The sequence below is a fragment of the Anoplophora glabripennis genome, unplaced genomic scaffold (assembly GCF_000390285.2).
Source record: "Anoplophora glabripennis isolate ALB-LARVAE unplaced genomic scaffold, Agla_2.0 scaffold13, whole genome shotgun sequence".
Taxonomy (NCBI): domain Eukaryota; kingdom Metazoa; phylum Arthropoda; class Insecta; order Coleoptera; family Cerambycidae; genus Anoplophora; species Anoplophora glabripennis.
The window spans coordinates 2,134,238-2,158,465 of NW_019416478.1; the positions used below are offsets into that span (position 1 = coordinate 2,134,238).

General features: G+C 30.2%; 1 protein-coding gene across 2 annotated transcripts in view; it reads right to left on the minus strand.

Annotated features, from left to right (window-relative positions):
- LOC108904524 (scavenger receptor class B member 1-like) overlaps positions 1–24,228 on the minus strand; it is a 115,498-nt gene that overhangs the window by 43,919 nt on the left and 47,351 nt on the right. Inside the window, exons 1-4 of one of the 2 annotated variants that reach the window (XM_018707122.1) lie at positions 18,392–18,512; positions 17,667–17,898; positions 8,858–8,949; positions 8,413–8,576 (exon numbers count right to left, since the gene is read on the minus strand). In XM_018707122.1, coding sequence (XP_018562638.1) covers positions 8,413–8,576; positions 8,858–8,949; positions 17,667–17,802 — 392 coding nt within the window. In that variant the 5' untranslated portion in view covers positions 17,803–17,898; positions 18,392–18,512. Of the gene's footprint in view, positions 1–8,412; positions 8,577–8,857; positions 8,950–17,666; positions 17,899–18,391; positions 18,513–24,228 lie in introns of those variants that run through there. The other variant, XM_018707130.1, reaches the window with a different exon arrangement.

Sequence of the window (24,228 nt, forward strand, 5' to 3'; positions counted from 1 at the left end):
GAGAGCCTAACCATNCGCTGCTACGTTCATAGATTGTTAAATATACCAATGTCAAATTTAAATTTCAATAAGGAAGTGCAGATATTGCAACAATTATGTATTAATAATGATTTTTCTCCTGATATTGTACAGAGAACTATTAATAGAATTTTGTTTCAGAAAAATAGAAATTTAGCTTTTCGTTCACAAAATGTTAACATTGATAATAATTACAATTTTAGATCTTTATCTTATTTAGGTAGTATTTCGGATAATATTTCAAAAATTTTAACTAAAAGTATCCCTAATCTCAAAATTTCCTTTAAAGTAAATAAGTCAATTCGTTCAAAATTTTCTAAAGTTAAAGATTCACAGGATAAATTGTCAAATAGCGGTATATATTTGTTATCTTGTAATGATTGTCCCGTCACCTATGTTGATAGAACCATTAGATCATTAAATATTCGTATTAATGAACATTTAAAAATACCTGAAAAGTCAGCTCTTGGGCATCATATTAATTTTACTAACCATTCATTTTCACCTTTAAACAATAGCAAAATTTTTCGGAATATTCATAATAATTTTGATTTTCATAAAATTAATTTATTGGAAGACTTAGAAGTTCTAAGAGAAATTAAAAGGAACCCTAATAACTGTGTTAATACTCAAGTCAATTTAAATTGTAATTTTAAACTATTCAAGTATCTCTGGGAATCTCATTAATTCACAGCTGATAGTTTGTTATTAGTATATTGGTAGTTTAACTTTAAAAATTTTTCTCAAGATACACTTTTTTAAAATAAAAATTGAATACATGTTATTCGAACAAATGGAAAAAGTGAATGAAGAAGTAAGTCTACAATGGGCAAATAAATGCAACGTTCAGCGCCAGTGTACTTATGGAAGCCCAACATTTGTAGGAAATGCTTGCTAAACATTGCTTAAAATGTCGACATTTTGGCCAATTTCAAGTGTTTAAATTGCGCTAAGTTTGTTGATTGTTTCATAAAGTTGAATAAAGTTGTTAACAGCTGTTTTTCATTGGAACTTAATGAAAAGTTTGTAAGTCATATTGATGAATTCAGGAAAAGTTATATGAACTTTGATATAGCGGTAAACCAAAGTCCATGCGATTCCAATCCATCCATCCAATCCATTCAATACAGCGAACAAGCTACATAATCCGCACACTCAGATTTTTCAAAAATATGGGATCCATATAAAGCATCAAACATTAACCCTGAATATTCTATGAAATTATTACGTGCTTTATGCGATTACAATGCCTCTCATGTATAACCGTGTCATCTATTAGTTGCGTGTAAAAATACACTGAATCGTTTATTCAACTAATTGATTGTAATTCTATACGATTGAATTATTAATTTTGCTATAAATTATGTTTGTACCATTATAATAAATCTACGTTTTGTGTGCATAAAAGAATAAAACATTTAATATATATACTGGCTTAATAGTTTTCACTTTGTTAAAATAACTCACAACTCTCTTTTTGATTTTTGAAGTAAAATTTTTATTCATGAAAAATATCAAATTTCTAATTTTGCCATCGGAAAAAAAGCGCCACACCAAATATTTTGGTTCAGGGCTTAAAATGATGTTCAAGTATTGTAGAAACAGGATAACTTATTATTTTGGAGTGACTCGAAAATTTCAATTCGCTCAGGAGCACGTGCGCTGAAATAATACTGCTGCATCTGGGACGGTTGCGGAAAGCATTCATTTGTCACGAGACGCGAAGCGATCACCTCGCAAGTCAGGCGAACGTTCTAGAACCGCGAATTAAGCTGGTTGCTGTTGAATAACATAACGTTTAGTAAAGCTGTGTAATTACAAACTTGATCTTAACCAAGGCATCACGGTCAACGGAGGTTTAACAACCTTACCCGAATTTTATCAATGGTAGTTTATAGTCGTTTCAATGTCGGCAAGACTTTACTTGGTAAAAGTTTGCTACGAATTTTGCTCTTGACTGGATTCAATGTCTACCCTTCGAATTACTTACTCGAGATTTATACTTTTGCGTTTGAAATTAAATCGGTTTATGTTTGTTTCGTGATAATTGTTGGTGGTGGAATTTACAAACATCCTACGAAAAAATGTGTATCACAATGTAACACAAGATATACACACACACAAATTACATAACCACACACAAAAAAGAAAAGTCCGAACCCAAATGAGCCACATATCATTCGACACGCTGAACATGATCCTATAGTAAAAATTTCTGAGAAAAGTGAAATTTTTGGGAGAACTGCTCCAAATATGGGTCGAAAATGTTGATGAATGTTTCCTAATTTTTGTCCAAACCTGTTTTTTTTTACTAAATTTGTCCAAATATATTATTTTCGTAGTAGTTTGAGTAGCTGAACATGAGCCGTTGGTAAAATTTACTCATAACCTCGATATTTCTCAAAAAATTCAACATTTGGGTAAACACTGGCCAAAATACTACGAATATGATATATTTGGCCATTTATGAAATCAGTTTTGGGACATGTTTGGTCAGTTTTCACCCAAATAGTAGATTTTCTGAGAAACATAGACGTCATGGGTAAATTTTACTAATGGAATCATGTATTAGCGCCTCAAAATACTACGAAAATTATATATTTGGACACGATTTAGGAAAAATCAGTTTTGACATGTACTGTAAAAAAAATTCAACCAAATTTCACTCAATTTTACTCAATAATGTATCAATTTATGTCCACACCTGATTGAGTGAAATATTCACTCTATTAGTGTGAGTACAACTGAGTGAAACTATTGCATCGTAAATGAGTGAGTTTTACTCAAATCCGAGTCACTGCTAATTATTATCAATTGAGCGACTTTTGACTCCATTCTGAGTGTTTCAGAAAGACCTCCCGTAAATACAGGGGCTGATAGTACGACAAAAAATAAGAATTATTTGTTATATGAACTATAAGTCTATCTCCTCTTGTTTTCGAGATACAGAGCGATAAAATAAAAATTTTTAAATAGAATTGTTACGAAAATTTTCAAACGGTGAGAAATATTTTTATGAATTTTGGTATTCCGGAGTTTTTATACGCTCGTCTAATTATTTTTTTGATATTTCATAGAGGGCGCTAGTTATGCTACAATCCTATTACATTTTAAGTTTTAATTTTTTTAAGGTTAGGTTTTTTACCATTCGGGCTTCAATTTATAATGTACAATATTTTTTTCTAAAAATAATGTCCTCTTGTTAGAACTTCCTAATGTGGACGGTTTTCGAGAAAATAGACTTTTAATTGAACTCTTACAATATTACGGTGTAGAAAATAGGTGACTTTTCTCAAAGTAGGCCTATGTCAAAACTTATTGACGGATGTCTCATAAACAACGCATACATTCTCAGTAATATTTTAAACTCTAATTAACCTTATATCAAAATTTTAGTGATTGTTAGTGATTGTAGTCAGTAATGACTACAGTCACTAAAATGTTGATATAAAGTTAATTAAAGTTGTTGTTTATCAGATATCCATCAATAAGTTTTGACATAAGCCTACTTTGACAAAAGTCACTTATTATATACACCGTAATATTGTAAGAGTTCAATTAAAAGCCTTTTTTCTCGAAAACCGTCCACATAAGGAAGTTCTAACAAGAGTACATTATTTTTCGAAAATAAAATTGTACATTAGAAATTGGAGCCCGAATGGTAAAAAACCTAACCTTAAATATTAGAACTTAAAATGTAATAGGAATGTAGCATAACTAGCGCCCTCTATGGAATATCCAAAAAATAATTTGACCAGCGTATTTGGCGTCCTTAAAAACACTGGAATACCAAATTTTATAAAAATATTTCGCACCGTTTGGAAATATTTAAAAAAATTTATTTTATCGCTTTGTATCTCGAAAACAAGAAGAGATAGATATCATATAGTTCATATAACAAATAAGTCTTATTTTTTGTTGTACTATCAGCCCCTGTATTTACCGGAGGTCTTTCTGAAACACCCTGTATAAAACCTATTATTTAGAGTTGACTTTTTTCTAATGTGATTTAATTTAACTATTATTGAGTCATTTTTGCTCAGACTTGGTTTTTAATTAACTAAATATTGAGTGCAAAAATAAATCACTCATAAATTGAGGCCCCTTGGCGGGGCCTTCTCCTGTCCTGGCTGAGACCCGCAGCTGAGACCCGCCGCCGGCTAAGACCTGTTCTCCTGGCGATCACGCTTATCTGGAACATCTAACGGGCTCCTATCAACTGTGGTCGAGATTACAGAAGCAATATGTAAGTGGTGCCATCTTCACGGCGCCATACAAATTACTCGAAATTAATATACATTTAAATTCATTCAGTAATAAGGACATTTACTCTGATTTAGGCACTAAATACGAGTTTACGTGAAGAATTTATTTAAGAAGTACCTATATTTGAGCGAAAGTACTCAGTTTTAGTTTAAATATAATCACAAATGAGTAAAATGATGAGAATGCCCAATATTGAGTGAAAATGTACTCAATAATTTCACTCAATGAATTCACTCCGAACCTTTATTGCTTTCACTCACACCGATTTTTTTTACAGTGTGTTTTAACCAGTTTCACCCAAAAATTTCACTTTTCTCCGAAATTTGTCGTAAAGTCCTGAATTTTATCTATAGGATCATGTTCAGCGCATCGAACTCCTTCGGAAATTATATGTGGCACTCTTAGGTTTAGCCTTTGGTCTTTTTTGTGTGGCTGTGTTAAATATAGTGTCAAAATTATAAATGTATGTAACGGATTGTGAGATTAAAATTAACAGGAACTTCTCATTTAACTGATCCTAGACCCCGGATGCACAGTCTTATTAAGGTCAAGGGTCATATACATATAGTCATTATGATTAAGTTATTGGGATAGTACGAGACCGAGTGGGTTCCGAAAATTCACTTCAGTTTCCAATGCAGTTCAAGAAACGTTCCAAAACCCATTCACAGGATACCAAAGGCATACAACCATAGATGAGTGATGCATACGACCCACTCCGCACATCGGGAAACATGCAGAACTCAAAACCAGAAATTCACCGATGTTTCGAAATTTTTCCAAAATTCCTTTTCGAAGCCCCGAAAATTAAAACATTTCTAAATACTAGGAAATTAGGACTGGGGCAGCACAATACCATCATAAATTATTAAACTTAATTACAGGTTTGTAACCCTTCTGAGACAGCTACCATTTCAAGATGGACACTTTTTGAGGAGGCGAAATATCAGAATCCAACGCGAACACCACTTAAGGACCCTCGCAGACACAGCCCGGGATGTGTTCGAACGTCCACCCTAGTAACCTGCAACTTATTAACCACGGACGCATACTTGATCGGCAATCGCTATTACTTTCATTTATTGTAAATTGACGAGAAAATTCGATCGATCGATTCGCTTTGTTACATTTAAGTCGAAAAAATTGATCAAAGATATTTTGAAATTTCTCCTAACTAACAACCGAGTACGTAGGTATCACTCCCGCTTTCTATACACTCTCGAGTGAAAATAATTCGTGTTGCAATCAGGGCGTAGAACGATTTGTGTAATCTTAATTATTTCGGATTGTTGTCGATGATTTGCCACCAACGGATTATTACAGGCAAGTTGCGGTTATAATAGAATTCCTCCACGGTTATTCCAGACTGCGTGTCGCAACGTACGTAATCATAAAAGAACTCGGGAGGTAATAATGTGAAACGTGAACGCAATCGTTTTCCGAGGAAAAAAATCTATCCTGTACGCAATACTGCACATAATGCTGATAGTTGAGTGAGTTGTAATTGATTTGTATTAATTTAATTATCAGTAACGCGACGTTCTAATGCCCATGACACCTTTACAAAGTAAGCAACTCTCGGAGTACAATAATTAGTGTTAAGGCACCTATATGCTGACAGTTTAGATTGCCCTTTACTTTGCCAGACAGCTTGTAAAATGTATTATACATCACAAAATCTCAGAAAACACCAAAATTTGACAAAAATAAAAGGATCCAGTGTAGAAGCTACGCGGTTTTGTAAAGTTGTCCGTTTACGTTCTTGAAATATTTAAAAAAGTATTTTTTTTCAAAGCCATTGTTCTATTATTACTTATTTCTCTTAAGGGATTACAGAGGTTTGGATATTTCAAAAAATCCATTTTTCTAATTTTGTATCTAATAATAAATGTCAAGAATATTTTCCCAAAGTTTCAAGTCAATAGGAGTGAATCTCTAGGAAAGAGTGAGCCTTTGGAAGTTCCTCTCATTAGGTTCGGCCGACCGGGAACGTAGCAGCTGCTTAGCTATTGTTTGTCTGTCTTTTTCGCTCGTTTCTCTCGATTTCCGAGGGTTACTTTATTAAATATCTTAGTTTTATGTAGCTGGTATTGACAATTCTATGTAAGTTAAACAAAATTTTTCTCCGTTTTATTTCTACTTAAAACTTTAAGCGCTTTTTTCTCAAAACTCTATTTTTGAAGACGGTGAACTTGATCAAAAACTAATGCACCGATATTATTGAAGTTTTGCACACTTCTCGATAGGATTGATTAGTGATTGAAAGAAGGTTTTTTTTCTTTGATCATAACTTATTCTACAAAGCAATACGTGATGTAAATTTTACCGATAATTGTACTTTTTTGCATACAAAGGTACGTAAATTATTAGTTGTTTGTTGTCTGAAAAATTATTCTAGTATAAGTTCTTAGTTTTTTTAATAATGCAGGGTATTGATTATATGTATATCAGCACATTTTTTATGTTTCAATTCATTGTTAAAAATTCAATCTTTTGAAGGAATCAGTTTGGCTCTATCATATATAACTATTAAAAAAAACGTCATTTAGAGTTTTGTTAAAGAAAAAATACTGATTTTTCAAAACGTTAACTATAATTCAATGTATCTTTTATTTATCTGATTTTTTCACTGTGAAATATTTGAGCGAGCAAAATAACTCACTAAAAACAACACCTGACTGATTTTTTTTGGAGCAACAGTTTGTTTAATTATTATTTAAGTTTTTTCACAACTTGCAAAAGTCGATTGCTGTGGGAATGTCATTATTGTCGTGTTTCTTTAGGATTCTCATCACTATACACATGCAAATTATGAAGTGTCCGCAGTGTATCAAGACAATTAAACGGAATTGTAAATTTTCATAATTTGCATGTGTGGAGTAATGAGAATACTAAATAAACACGAGAATAATCACATTACCTGATAGCCACAACAATCAATATCTTGTTTACATCGCCTACTGAACTCAAAGTTTTAAACCGAAACGTACACACATGCAAATAATGCCATTTTTGTCAAGAATGGCTTTCTGTAAGCGATTTTCTCAAGAGACAATATTTTTTTTTTAAATAAAACGACCTTTTCAATGTTGCCGTACCAAATGTACCAAATTTTAACGCGATCGGTAAAAGGGTTATTAAATTATTAATTAAATTAATTTTATTTTTGACAACTTTGAAGGCTTGTAACTCAAAAACCTAAAAATTTTTATTTAACTTTTTTTTCGTAGATCATCTTTATTTATCATCGTGAATGTGCAGTCAAACGTTGTCGGTGAAATTTGCGGACACCCTGTATATTTTTTTTGTACATCATGCATTATATCAATCTGTTCATTTAGAGATAGTCCATGTGATTCAAATTTACAGAATTACGGAACTTGGGGTTCTCTAGTTTGTTTAATGGAATATTACTAGAAAGAAAGGCGTCTGTAAGTTCATAGAAAAATATAGTCTTCAGCGCTGGACAAGGCATGGCTCTTCAAATGTCTTGTCACTTTAGTTTTGTCACAAGAATTTACAATGCGTTCACACACAGTACAAAACAAGTCCTTTAATACGTATGTTCCTGTAACCTTCGGGATCTTTGTCAAGCCACATTTGAAATAATTCACGTCTAGTTCTTTTCTCTTTTGGCATTTTACTTCACTTTTCACCTCAACTATTAAGTTGTTAATGTAAATTACGTTACTATTTATAAATAGTTGTTTAAATACACACGGCTCCGTAAATAACTGAACAGTACAAAACGCAAGTCATCTGTGAAGGCCACCGACCCTCGCGCCGGCTCTGTCAGACTCTGCACGTGCACTAAGCCTAACAATAAATTAGAACCAGTTCAATTTTTTTATAGTTTTTCGACCAATTTATTAAAATTTACCATAATTTGTGTATTAACATGCAATAATACAACTAAAAGCCGATTTTATATAATAAATTTTATTTTTCCCAAAAAGTAAACGATATATTATAGAGCTTTTGACGAAACACTAGTGACAGTTTAAAAATATTGTAGTAAATAATAAACGTTTCTAGTAACTATTCCTTTACAAGTGAATCAAGATCAAATGGTAATAGTTGTCATTTAGCCTGATACTGTTATTATGAAATTAAAATCGAAAGTCTTACCTGTACACATATGGCCCTACTTCTTGAACCTGTAAAATGTCAACTTCTCCACTCATGTATTCCTCTTTATTTGTCACATTCCAGAGGTAAACTTTCAAGTAGAGCTCAACTGGTGGTTTCCTCCACAGTTCAAAGATTTCCCCGCCTTCCCCAAACACCAGTTTCTGTAAAGAAGTATTGAAGATATATGCATTTTAATAACTATCGTTTTTATGAAATTTATTTGGTACAACTTTATACTAGATAGAGTCTAAAGACGGCCAAAATCACTTAGTTTTGAGCGTTTCGCGTGAGACGTACAGAGGTATACATTTTTACGATTTACTGACCTAACCTAACTTAGGTATCAGTTTAATTTTTTATAAAACAGTTTTTTTTAATACGAAGCCTGCTATCTTAGCCGTTAACCAACATATATTGTTTTTTATATGCAAAATATACTCACCCATCTGTATAAGAGGTCATATGGATGGTATACTAATATCAACGAACCCGCTACTAATCCGAGAATTCCTAAAATTGATATTGTAATGGCACCTGTAACAAAGAGACACAAATTGTATTTTATGTCCAACCAACTTTTTGGTGATCATAAACAAATACCTTAAGAGGCAGATTGTGTTATTTTCCAATAAATTCTTTGATAAAATATTGAGAACGTGAATTTGTTGTTCGTAAAAATTTCCTATTTAAGTAATTAATTAAACAAATTGGAATCTTGTTTTAAATATAGTCTTGTTCATTAAAACTTTCCTCCGGTAGATCATTAATATTTATAAAAAGTGGTTCAAAATGCGTCAATGATTAAACTATGTTTCCACAAACATTAAATATATTATACAGGGTGTTCCTTTTAAAAATCCAACGTTGACGACCTCTAAATAAAGTGTTAAAATGTATCACGCTGTATATTACATTCCATTATTTCTATTAGATACGGAATATTGAATTCTTAGTATATACTTTGCATAATTAGTTTTTTAAACCACTAATTGTAAAGACACGTTACCGTGTTGTGGATATTAAAACAGTGGATTCGATACAAAAAAAAGCTAGTTGCGTAATATTGTAAATTTATTTACATATTTCTGCATTTTATGCAGTGCTATTTGAGTTGTTATTTTAACTAATGTAAAGTGTTATGTTTAATTTAATTCAATTTACAAAATAATGTTTTTTTCTGAACCCACTCTTTTAGTTTGTCGAAATTTGGTTGCAGCTCAAGTTAAAATAAATGTTGAATATTGTTTTTTGAGTTAACGAGAACTGATATTTTGTTTCTTTTTATTGTTTAGGTAAGAAAAATTTGATGAATTTAGTTTAAATATGCTTATTTGCCTTTTGTGCTTAATTTGTGGTTAAATATGACCAATTTAACATTTGAAGGCATCCAGAATATAAGTCTTGTTAAAATATATATTGTTTTTTTGCTAATTGAATTTTATTCTAAAAAAATATATAAGTATGCTCCTAATTCTTGGAAAAAGTTTTTTTCCGCTTTCTTTTCTTTTTTTTTATTATTACAACTAAATCTAAATCCTTATGTAATTGGAAAAAAGGCAGAAATGCCCGAAAAAGGTTTAACAATTACAAAATGTCTTTTTTTCTCAATACTTTCTTTTCGTTTTTTAATATTATCTCACTTATTGTTAGACAAACAACAAACCCTATTTCACTATGCTCGGCAGAAAACGTTCTATCCAAATATGTAAAAATATACAGGGCGTTCCATTTAAATTAACAAAGGCCGTTTTGTTTGGATTCAGTTGTTTTTCTACTATCAATTTCAAAAACTTAATAAAAAATAGTGCAACTTTTATATTTCACATTTTTTTAAACACACTTAAAACAAAATAAAAATAATTGCGGGGTCAAAATATAGTGAATCACCCTGTACATCTTCAGGAACATAAAATTACATTTTAAAATTCCTAATTTCGCATCTGTTGATAAATACAGTAAGTCATCGTTCCACTTTTTTCATATTATTTTGAGAATTTCCAACAAAATATTATTTCCAAAAATGTAATTAGATACGCTATTCAATGACTAATTCTATATTTATATATTTCGCATAGAATTTAACCTAGCGACGTGTATGAATTGCAAAACAACTTATGGAGTTACCGAAATCTCGAATATTTAGCCAGTCCGGCACTGTCAAGTATGTAAAGTAATTAATTTTAGTTCAGGCGACGAAACGCAACAAATAGCGTAGGTATACGCGTCAGAATTAAAGTGATCTTTAATCCCTCTGTTGATCGGTAACGTCAATGTAGTTTAGGTACACTTTTCCTATTGCAGAAACGGTTTATTTGGAACATATTTGATTCCTTTTGTTTTTTATCGTAAACTTAACAGTAGCTCAGCAAAAATATAAATTTGTAGACGGTTGCCAGACATTTAACAGGAGTTAAAGCCTTATGAAATACACTTTAGTATACAATACACTATTGGATTTTTCTTCGGTAGATATGAATAAAACTATAGTAAATAAACCTTGAGAAAATAGGTCTATCCCTTTGAGTGGTCCTTTTTTATATAAAAATTAAAAGTTACAGTACTTACGCACGTTTTGTCGGTTCAAGTTGTATATTATCGAGGGTCATTTCCAATTGCTATCTTCAAGAACGGAGAATGGTTATTCAAATTAGCTATATAGGTAGGTCGTGATTAATGCATTATTTTAACATTTTGGCAAATTTCAAGGAATTTTTGCGTATTTAAATTACAGTTATCGAGAAAGGTCGACTATAGAAGGACCATGAATTTAGTAGAGATCGCGGAATATATCATTAATAACAGGAAAAGTTGTAGTATCTGCTAATTAATGCTTATGGATGTTGTAAATCGGAAGTGCTGATTTCGGAGATAGTTTATTAAACCCAAAGAATCCTCGCTCTAGGTCACATCCCACTTCTTTGTGAGGCGATTAGCAGATTACCAAACTGGATCCGATTGATTATGACTAAGATCTTTTAAGATTGCTGATTAGTTATGGAAAAAACTTGTAATATTTACTTAGAATATATGGAATTAAGTTGTTCTATATTTTTTTGAACATAAGAGTAAATTAATTAATAAAAACAAATAATGAAAACCTAAAATTAAAATAAATTCACTTTCTACCAAAGAAAACTTTTTTATGCACACTGAATGTCTTTTAGAATGCCACATTTTTTCCTTCCCTATAAATTTATTTAAAATACTCTTCTTATCGACAAAATATTTTATTGTCTTTAAGGTGGCTTTTATTTTTTTTATTAATGAAACTAATGTTTTTATAATTCACTACTTCACTGAATTACTGTGTATATGCATATGTATATATTAATAGCGGTAATACCGCAATTCTTTTAATTTTTAAGATTAATGCTTTTATTACTTCATTCAACAACATTTAATGTACCTGTCATAAAAGAATTTGCTTAAATTTGCACAAATAATTTACGTATGTCGTATACTGCCTGACATAAATCTCAAAAATGTATCCAGTCGTTTGCCGAACAGGATGTTTAACCGGTTAGTCTTGATGAAATCAGAAATAAAACTTTATGCACTTATCTTGTTTTGCAGCACATGATGTACACTTTTTTAAAGGAATTTTTAAAAGTTACCCAGTGGAAGTTTCCTGTTATTGTATGAAGAGGAAATAAATTTTTGTAATAAATAAAAAGAAGTACTAGATTACTAAAGACTAAAGTATGCAATGAAATATGCACTTTAGTGCTTACAAAGTTTGGTAATCTGAAAGCATTAATTGATGCATTTTAGTACTCGAAAGTAAAATTCTGAAGACTAAAGTGCATTTTCTATTTTTTTTTAATTAAAGTGCACCTTTTATTATTTCTTTATTAAAATGTGTACTTTACTTACGGACTCAAAAGAGTCTTTTACTCCCGAGGCACTGAAGTTCATCTTTTAATCTTTTGAGATTAATAAATACACCTCGTAGAGACCAAAGTGTGTTTTTTAATTCCTAAACAACATTTGTACTTTAGTACCTAGGAAATAAAAACGCTTGATATTAAAGTGCATTTTTTAATGTTTTGGCAGAAAAGTGCATCTTTTAATATTATATGATGCATTTCCATTAAAAGTGTAAAAGCATCATTTACCTCCTAGTTACTAAAGTGCATATTTTAGTCCTTTCAGATACTATCTGCCTAACACTAAAGTGTATCTTTCAAACAGTATGCAGTGAACTGTGGTATCAATGCGTAAGGATTGCAAGGAGTGCAACTGCTATATTGAAAGAATTAAAATATGCACTTTAGTCTCTGAAAATTAAAAGACGCTTGAAACTAAAGTGCATTTTTAATGTTTAATAAGCAAAGTAGGTACATCTTTTAATATTAAATGCACTTTAATACGTAAAAGCATTATTTACGTCCTAGGTACATCTTTTACTTCCTTCAGATTAGCAGTTTACTCCTTATCTAACACTAAACTGTATCTTTCAAACATTATGCAAAGAAATTTCAATGCCAAGGATTGAAAGATGCTCCCTACTCCCTGTGAAGTGCAACTGCTATATTGGAAGAATTAAAAGATGCACTTTAGTACCGGGGAATTAAAAGACGCATTTTAGCTGTTAAGTAAAGTGCACTTTTTAATACACGTATATTAAAAGATGCACTTTATTTTCTAGAAATTAAAATAATACCTGGGATTTAAATGACGCATTTCAGCTCTTAAATAAAGAGCACATTTTAATACACATATATTAAAATATGCACTTTATTTTCTAGAAATTAAAATAATACACTTTATTCCTAAGTCATTTTATACATATTCGTTTCTATTTTGAACTTAGTTTTCAAGCTAAAACAGGAGTTATATATTAATACTAGGTATTTTCCGACCTAATTAAAAAGAGTCCTGTAAAGAAGTTCATATAAGCGAAAATTATTTTTTGAATAGTGTCCATCATATTTTTTTACCTATAATTATTGTAATCTTATGTCAGTATGTTTTGAACTCTTTTTGGTTTTTTCCAACAATTTGCGATTCCCGTCATGTCATTTTACATGAATTTTAAAACTGAAACTAAGTTTGAAGGATTTTATTCGATTTCTGATTAGATCATCTCCTGATTAACATTTGCTGAAAACTTATTCGTTCGCTGATCTGTCAATAAATCAGGTACATACACCACCTACTACATTTTTGTGCGATGTCACACGCGTAACAATGAAAGTGTGTTATAAAATACAAGAACCTGCTTAGGAAAATAAAGTCAACATTAATATTAAAGGAATCCTCGATTTGAACGGTAAAACGGTACAAGGTGAATCACATATAGTGGAGAATTGATTTTCTGGTGCTATGCTATTAAGGGTACAGAGCTAGTAAAAAAAAGCTAATCCAAAAAAATAATAAAAAGTCTGATGAAGCCAAACATAAAAATCTCATTAGTCAATTTTTCTATCAAAAATTATGGTTTTACATTGTAAACAGAAATAATGTAAAATTATAACAATTTAAATTGGTTCGAAAGTGGATTATTTTTTCTAGCAATAACACTAAGTTGTAAAATTACAACTAGAACGTAAATTATTACAATGGAAAGTAATATTAATGGAATTTCATATTTGAAGCATATTGAAAACTTTAGTGAAAAATTACATATACACAATTACATTAATTACATAATAAATTTGTTTGTCTTAATCGTGATGCAACAAACAAATCCGTGAAAATCATTACAATTACAATAAAATTACATTAGATTTACAGAATGTAATGCAAATTTCATGGGAATTTATTTGTATAATTTAGGAAAGATTTAAATAATTAATACTTTTTGTTACATTTTTATGAAATAGATTATGATTACACAACTTGTATAAAATATTTTGTAAAATTACTGTAGGTATTAATGTAATTTCACAATTAAAGCAGATAAATTACATTAAATTGACAAAGAAATGTACTTCTGTAAATTTTCAGAACTCATGTAAAAATGTCCATCGGTATCCATCAGATATCTATTATATCTAAATATAATGTAAATTTACAGATAATTTGAAATTGTAAAATTTTAAAATTATCACATATTGGTTGCGACACTAGCAAACGATTGATTGTCTTAAACGTGATGCAATAAACAAATACGTAAAAATCATTACAATTACAATAAAATTACATTAGATTTAGAGAAATGTGAATGTAGTTTACATTTTGTGGGATTTTATTTGTAATATTCAGAAAAAATTTAAATAACTAGTAGGTACCTACTTTTCGCTTCATTTTTATGAAATAGATTGAGATTACACAACTTGTACAAAATATTCTGTAAAATTACTGTAGTTTTTAATGTAATTTCACAGTTAAAGCAAATAAATTACATTAAACTGACAAAGAAATGCACTTCTGTAAATTTTCAAATCAACGGAAATTATATTTGTATAATTAATTATACTTAATCTGTAATCCATCAGATATCTATTGTAAATATGTGAATTTAAATTAAATGGTCTTGTCCCGTGCCAAGATCAGGAAGTTTTTTTACCCACCCAGTGTCCCCAACATAAAATTTACTATTCATGGACGTCAGGATTATCATTGTTGTGTGCTTTGAATCCGCATTGGAAAATTACACTTGATTACTCCTCCTTTGTCACTGCAATTGTAGCGGGTATGTTCACACTTACTTAAATAACAGACCGCCGTAATAGGTGTTTACTATTTCGTCCTTAATAGGTCATCTCGCCGAACAAAGTGTAACCAGTCGTTTTTATCAACGTTCAAGCGATTACACATTCTACATTAATATTTATTTAACGAGAGTTTCGTTTACATTTGTTTGTTCGATGTGTTTTGGTACGTGATAATTTATTTTCTTTCGATGATTTTATTTGCAATTGTGATCAAGTCTGACTGGCAATATAATTTTTCCAAAGAATTTGTTTTTGATTTTTATTTTTGGGAAATAGTTCAATTATGTTTAATTAATTTGAATGCATTACTACGCCATTACCGCGTTTTTATGGGGCAATTCGTTAATTATAAAATCAGAAGTAAATTTTCTTTTGTTTTCTTTAGAGTTACTGCGATTTTCCGTATTGTATTGTGATAATATTCAAATGAATCCCATCATGATGATACAGCTAAATCAGTTCAGCATTTTAATTGTTGTTTAATTAAAAACAAAACAGTACTTAAAATAATAATCCTTACAAATTATCAAATATATTAAATAACTTTTCCTGAAATCGATATCAATATCGTATAAAGTAATTTTATCAAAATATTTTCATTAAATTATATTTTGGAGTTCAAAGTTAGCATAAAGTTTATATATGGAGCATTCCATGTCAAATCGCTCAATTCGTGACCAGACCATTTTTAATTTTCAGGAGCTTTCATGATTTTATTGAAATCTTTTATTTTAATCCCTTTCTTCTATTTCGTCGTTAACCTATCTACTAATATAAATGCTTTTACTAAATATAAATGGTATTATGGAAAACAAACTTTTTAATATTGAAAAAAAATCGGAATATTTAGTTAATAATAATTTAGATATCTAATAATGACAATGTTAATAGAAGTAGTTTTAAAAATATTTTATTTTTAGTAATTATTAATCGTCACAATTTACTTCTATTTCTATAACAACAAAATTTTCTTTAATAGAGTACATTATCTGTAAAAAATTAAAATACAAAAAAAAATTAATTTGAAAAAAATAGATTAAAAAAAATCCCACTCTAGAACCTATCTCTTAAATTTGCATATTGAAAGACGATTTTTTTTTAAGTTTTTCGAAAAAGAAACTTCTAAAAGTACCTTTTTGGTTATAAATTAAAAAAAAAACAAAAAACAAAAAACTAAAAATATTTTTTAATACTTTTTTTTGTAAAACTACATCTCAAAACGAACAAAATGAAAAAAAAAGGTTAATATCTTTAGTTTTTGAAATGTTATAGGTATTTGAACATTTTTTTACCCAAAATATTCAAATACTAATAACTTCCTGATGGGTCGAAATAAAAATTTGAAAAAGTGCTACTCTAAATGGATACTAAATAACAACAAAAAATAAGGAAAACTAAAAATGGTACAGTTTCGACGTCAGTGATGTGGCATGGAATGCCCCATATAATTCATATTAAAGATATTTTTAAAAAATTGTGTAAAATTTTTGAATAATATGAAATACAAAATATAATTCTTTAGAAATAGACGAGACTATGTTTCGATTTTTGATTTGTTGGTGTTTCGTCGTGATTAAATTGACAAAATAATTTTATAAAACTTGCAATATACAGGGTGTTATTCAAGTACGTGGTCAAAATTCAAGGGGTGATTCTTTGGGTGATTCTAAGACGAAAAGTTTATATAAACGTAGGTCCGGCAATGCTTCGTTTTCAAAATACATTGTCAAACTTTAAAAAAAAATTTATTTCGTTTTTTCGTAAAAATCTTAATCCATTAGTCAATTTTGTTGAAATTTGGCAGTAATTTGTGGTAGAAAGGGGTTAACTTAGCCCTAACTAGATTAAAATTATTAAGTTCAGTGGCGTCCCGGGGGTATTTTAACCAATATTTTTGACAAGAAAAATGTGCGCCACTGACTTTTTTAAAATTTTTATAATTTGTCGCATTAAGCAACTAAAAATACAACTTTTTTGTCCCTTGCGAAAAAAATTATTACAGTTTTAAAAAAGTCAGTGGCGCACATTTTTTTTGTCAAAAATATTTGTTAAGGTGCCCCCCGGGACACCAATTTAAATCTATTTAGGACTAAGTTTGCCCCTCTCTACCAAAAATAACACTGCCAAATTTCAACGAAGTTGGCTAAAGGATTATTAAGATTTTTACGAAAAAACGATTTTTTAAAAAAAGTTTGGCACTCTGTATCTTGAAAACAAAGTATTCCCGATCATATAAACTTTTCGTCCTAGAATCACTCATAAAAACCACCTAACAAAAGTTTGGCCGCGTACTTAAATAACACCCTGTATACAAATTGTTGAAGATTTGCCTTACACTGTTTATTGAAAATGTATAGTTTTATTTGAAATGACATTGAAATTGAATTTTTTTTATAAATCTTTGCACTTTCTGATAGACACAGTACATATTTCTAAATTATAAATACTAATTAACTTTGACAATAGTAATTAGTGTTTTTTAAAGAGTATTTACGTGTTTGTTTCAACGAAATATGAAACTAAAAACCTTTTTCTTGCCATAAACTTAAAAAAAAAACGCCTACTGCTTTGGTTCAAACAATTTTAACTTACCCCTGAATTTTCCTGTTGTCTTTTGTTTCGGCGTAAATGTTTTTTGCAGACATTCACTGGTTTGGTTTGCGTTTGTGTTGACAGCGTCATAAGTCTTCCCGACCAAACTGTTCCACAGCGTTAGAAAATCTTTCATTTTGGAATTCTTATGTCTCGATCAACAAGCGTGGGTTGAGTTCAATGTTAATGTCACTCACACAAAGGGCAAGACGTGGGTTATTCGCACTTGAAACTGAAATATTAGCGCCAAAAGCGTATAATGTAAAATTTGGCTTTAATTTTGAACATGCGACGTTGTTCTTTATGTTTGGCGTTTATTCTGGTCAAAATTTTTGTGTGTAGTTCAAAAATAGAAACCCTTATATATTTTCTAAATTTTGGTTTCGCAAGTTTCACAATAAAATATTAATTTAGTTTAATTTAACAAATTTGGACAAAATAAATATAAAATTTTTCTAATTTTTTATACGTTTATTTTTGAAAAATTGTTATCCCAGTATTATATTCATCTAAAAATTTTAGAAACATCACCAGTTATAAATAACTAAAAAATATAAAATATTCTCAAAGAAATAATTTACAGCGAAGAACTAATTTAAAACTTTTTTTCGTTTAATAAAATTTTTCTTGTTATATTTCACATGTCATTCTTTTAAGAAAAACAGCCGGAACGCTCACAACAATTTTTAACCGCAGAATAAACGCCACCATGAATTAAAACTCACTCTATTCTATCAAAGGAACAAATCGGGACGAATCCTTTTTATCTGAAAAAATCGCACTATCACTGGAAAACAAAGCACCCAAACAAACAAAAGCAAGCGTACGCTCTGTGACTTGATTCAATCTATTAATTTTAGCACAGGCTTTTGTCATATATAGATATGGCTAAGACTGCACTTCTGCCAATATCACTTTCACTGACCAATGGGAGGCCGTCTCAACTATTCGCCTACCCCCTCCATGGCGTCCAGCGTGGTTTCAGCGTGTGTCTGAAGCCGGTCGTCTGCATAATCGTTTGTTTTGATTTGTAACGACGCGGAATTCCCTCGCAGCGATTATTTCATTGTTATTTTAATGTGCGGTTAAGGTAATGTTCGAGTGGTGCTGATAAGCATGTCATTCGTTTGTTAAATCAATCAGAGTACGTATATTATATATAAAGCCAATTATTTTCGGTTATTTGGCGGTTTATTTCTTTTCCCAATTCGTGGAGTGATCGGAAAGAACACCTGTATGTAAACTATTTCAAAAAATTGTGTAACACACCCAGTACCAGGTATAACAGCGAATATAGGCCGTTACAAATTCGCTTCTCACTACAGGGATCTCGGAAACGGCAAGAGATACGAAGTAGCTTGAATGGGGACAAAGTTGCGTAATCAGCTTCTAAAAAATATCACCTCAAACAAGGCTGAAATTAAACAAACACGGATTTCCAAAATTTCGTTTTTTTTCAAATATTACGAAAACTATAATCTGTTTAGAAATGAAAGAGAGTAATAAAAGCTTATTATATATGCAAATCGTAAATAAATGTAGGTCTGATGCTTATATTCAATATTTTTATATTATGTATTATCGGTATAGATGAGGTGTAATTTTAACAAAACTTTGTGCGATCGGACTGTACTAAATTGTAGCATGTAGCTAAAATTTAATCCCCGACAATCCGTCTTTGTCTATGCCGCTTCAATTTCTCGGTCCATTTCTCTTATAAGTAAACAATATAAAAACAGCATTTCAAAACATGAGGCTACTTTAAGCATCATAACCGGGTTAAGAGGGTTTTTAGTAATTCAAATAAAATTATTCAATATTATTATCAAAATATTTATTTAAATTTAATGAATAGACTTTTATTCCACACAAAAATATATGTATTTTGAAAATTCAAATTATGGTGAGTAAATGNTGTAGATGATTTTGGGGGATTTACAGTATCTTGTTCATTTTTTGTTTCCTTTAAAAGTCTGTAGATAGTCGATTTTCCAATCCCTGTCATTTTGGAACACTTTTCCACGATGTCGTCAACACTGTTGGTAGGATTTTGGTGTTTCAATGCATTAAATACATTTAATATAATAATCTTCTCATTCTGAGACAGCGCACATCTTTTCACGCGTTTAGCAGGTACGTAATCTGATAAGCTCGACATTTTACCCAAACAATATTATATCCACTGGCACAATAGTCACTAAACACAAGTCGAATTTTACTCTACTGCACTAGCACGTCTTCGTATATTCAGCTCTAAGACTGGATTGATCTGTCACAATACACTGGCTCCTGCCCTATGATGTATCCAGTAAAATATACTAATGTTACCATTACCTGTTAGCATTAGTGTTACCCGATAATTACCTGAAACGAAATATTACCACGCCCATGGGCGGTTCTTATCTCGGGGGTTTATTACTCTCTTTCATTTCCAAACAGACTATAATCATGTTAGATTTTTTAGAAGCATAATGTTGGTTCCCTGATTACGCAACTTTGCCCCCATTTAAGCTACTTCGTACCTCATACAGTTTCTGAGATCCCTGTAGTGAGAAGCGAATTTGTAACAGCCTGTATAATTCAATCAATAGATATACCATAATTTGGGACATTTTCTATTACTGTTTTTATTAAATTTGGTACTTCTGCCAAAATAAAAAGAAAAATATATCTCTAATTTCATTAAAGAAACTAAATTTTTCTAGTAGATAAAGTTTATGACATAAACATTGATAATTTGAATAATGAAGGACATTATTACAAAATCTATAGAAAGCAAAATAAATATTGTCATTATTTCGTGGGATTAAAGACAATCTATTAAATGAAAACTATTTTTCCTTAGTGAAAGCTTTCGCAATATTGGCAACAAATCGTACCTAGTTAATATAAAATATTTTCACTCGGCAATAAAATGGCTAAAATTTTATTAGACATTGTTAAATCTCTGCTGGATTTTCTGATTAATTAAAAAGGGACATAAAACATTTCTTGGAAAAACTTTCATCTGGCAGTTTCAACATAAATCATTTAATGGTGGGTTTTGATGTAGTTAGCCTATTTTCCAATGCTCCTGTAGACAAAAAAATTACAAAATTATACGGGGTCGCTGATATGTACAGAAACGGTCGATTATCTCCTAAAGTAAGACAGCTCTCGAAAAATCATAAGACACAAACGTTTTAGGGATTTTTAAAATCTGTTACAATACAGGAAAATTAAGTATACAGGATCAGTCAAAAAGTCATGACGTAACAAAGGTGTTTTTTCTTTAACACCCTGTGTATTATTCCATATTTCAATTCTTATCGAAATTCTAAACAAAATTCATGTACCTAATTCGAATTCTAAATTTAACCTAAACTTAACCGTTTTCGAGATATCGAACTTTGAAAATCATTTCCTTATAAATGATACATACAAACATTTTTTAGTCCATTAAGTTTTTATATAGTCCATCAAGTTACCTTTGAAAGTTTCTAGCTCCATAACAACGCCGCTTCGTTCTTTTGTCTAACAGTGATTATCTTGACAACGTATTTAAAAAATACATTTAGTGTGAATAATTTTCTCGCAAAAATGACACGTTTAAGTGAAAACCCAGCGTAATGAAGTTATAATGATAATAGAATATGGTGATAGAATATGGTGATAGATGGTGATAGATATGGTGAAGTTAGGGTTAAAAAATCCCGCTTTACTACACGTTCCTACGCCACTGACCTACAAACATTTGTAAATTTTACAGTAAACTATGCACATGTGTAAATGTTAACACTACACGAAATTTGAATCAATTTGTTACAAGCATACCGAATATTTCATAAATAATGATTTTAAAAACCGACCAATACGGTCCTGTACAGTGAAAACGGTGAGAGTTAGACCATTGCTTTATAAGACAATTCTGAATTATTTATTCAGTTCTATTTGTGGTTAAAGTTTGATTCACTCGAACTGAAACACACTGTATATGTGGATATATTTTATAAACACACTGTACATATTTTCATTGGTAGTCATTATGATTTCTCGAAATCAATTTGCATTAGTCAATTAGTCTTGAACTTTTATAAAAAAAACAAATGTGAAAATACAAAAAAAAACAAAACGGTGGCACTATTCAACTGAACAAGCTGTTATTGCCACATACTTTTAGTTTAATGGAAACTCTAACGTTTATAATAATGTATTTAAATGTCCCTTAATTGCAAAGAATTGCTTTTTAATGTGTACGCGGTATGCAAATCGTGTATGAAAGTGTTAGAATATAAATCGCTCTTTTATAGGACAAGTGGCTTCGAGTGATATTTGATTTTTGCCCATTTAGGTTTTTGCAAAAGCGCGAATTTCGAAATATTATTGTTTTAGAAACCTTTTCCATTAAATCTTACAATGGACGATTTATGGGTTGTAATATTTTTTTAATGTTGGTGTCATCAAATCGGGTGTGTGTGTGTGTGGATATTGTATATGAATGGCCATTACTGCTAGCCTAAATACCGAAAACCTTGCGCAAAGGTTCAAAAAATTAATCAATTTGGCAGAAGCCTTTCACAACAATTGAAAAAGTTGACATTATTTGTTTGTACTGGTTGTGGGTCGGATGTGGACATTGCCGTTACACTGAGAGAAATGTTCGTACCAGGCATTTGCTTGGACATTTTGTTGTTCCAAAAAATAGGAAACTATTTGCTGGAAATTGAAAATATTGAATTGAATATATCATATTTTTTGTTGTTTTGAAATTATATAAAGGCAATATACATGAAACCAACCGAAAGACCAATGTTAATTGGATTTTTAGATAAAACTAGTTACTAATATAAAAAGTATATAAAATCAAACTTTCTCAGGAGTTGAAATTTTATCCAAGGTTTGAAAAAGGTAAATTACAAATTGTATATGATTGTTTTTATCACCGAAGAATATATATAAAATAAATTATAAACAATGCATTTTTTTGCACTGCTTTATACTAGAACTATATTAGTACCATCAATACTGTATCGTCATGAACCTTGTTACTGCGTTGTAATATCACTTTACTGCATCGTAACGTCACCGTCATTAAAATATAATTTAATAGGATGTTATTAATTTATGATATACATTGGTAGTACAATTAATTAAATTAAAAAAATTTATAACATCTGATTCAACTACTTCAGTGTGTTCCTCCTGAAAACTGTATTGTTCACCAGCGTTTTTGAACAGTCTTTTTGGGGTGCCTTTAAACCTAGATGTAATTCATTTTCAATGTTCTAATATTATTAATGTTGTCTTCAACATATTCCTCTGCCACACTTGGTGATTGCCATCCTATATGATTTTTAAAGGTTTAAAAAACGACCTGTGGCAGAGGTTCTTATCATGCAATGGCCAGTGGGAGTTTTAATAATTCTGGAAGACTATTTTACTTAAGAGGTCTATATTAATAATTTAGAAACCAAACTGTCTAGTCTATTTCTTTAAATTCATAACTTGTCGAATTTTGTAACGATAATTGTTTGAGAATTTGTTATTTTCATTTTTTCATTTTATTACAAGTACGGAGAGTGTGTAGCTGAGAATATGTGCATATTACGTAGAATTTTCGATATGAAACAACTCTGAGAAGATTAGTTGCCAAAGATTTTATTATATTGTATATATAAATCATTACCCTCATTCTCTAGTATACTCTTAAGCACTGAAGAAAAAGAACATCAAATAGAATGTGCAAAGAAAGTAAAATACTTAGGTATAGTAATAGTTTCACTTCTAAAATGGAACGAACACATAAAGTATATAATAAACAAACTAAGATCAATAATGTATAGAATAAAATATTTAAAGAATATACTTACTCAAAACGATTTAAAAACTGTTTATCATACCTTAGTTGAAAGCCACACAACTTACGGTATTATTGGGTGGGTAGGAGCATATGACCTGCATCTTCGAAATCTAGAGATAACACAGAAAAAAAATTTGAAAATAATATTAGGTAAGTCTATGTTATACTTCTCGGACTTAATTTATCAAGAAGCCAAAGTTTTGGATATAAGGCAATTATACTATATGACTTCAAATATACGTCAATACAAAAAAAGACAATTATTACCAACACTAAATCATGAATACAATACTAGACTTGTAAACTACTACTTACCACCTAAAATGAAAAAAAAACTATTGGTCAAAGGTCAAACCTTTATCTTGGATCGAAATTGCTGAATAGTGTACCCAACGCCATAATGAATGTCACTTCACTAAATTTATTTAAAATAAAATTGAAAACTTATTTGCTGGGCATACCACGAAATGTAATAAATAACCTGATTATTAACATTATCCAGTAACAATCAAATATTGCATTTTAATTGTTTTGTTATTATTGGTTCATCACACACGACGTTATATATGTACATGTTGTATACTGAAATGTACTTTTTAATAGTCCTTTACACTTTCCTGTTATTTTATTTTGTATCTACTTAAACTTCACATTATGTGTTACATGTTGTTTGTTTGTTGATTAATTTTATTGAATATTTATGTGTATATATTTCTTTTTATT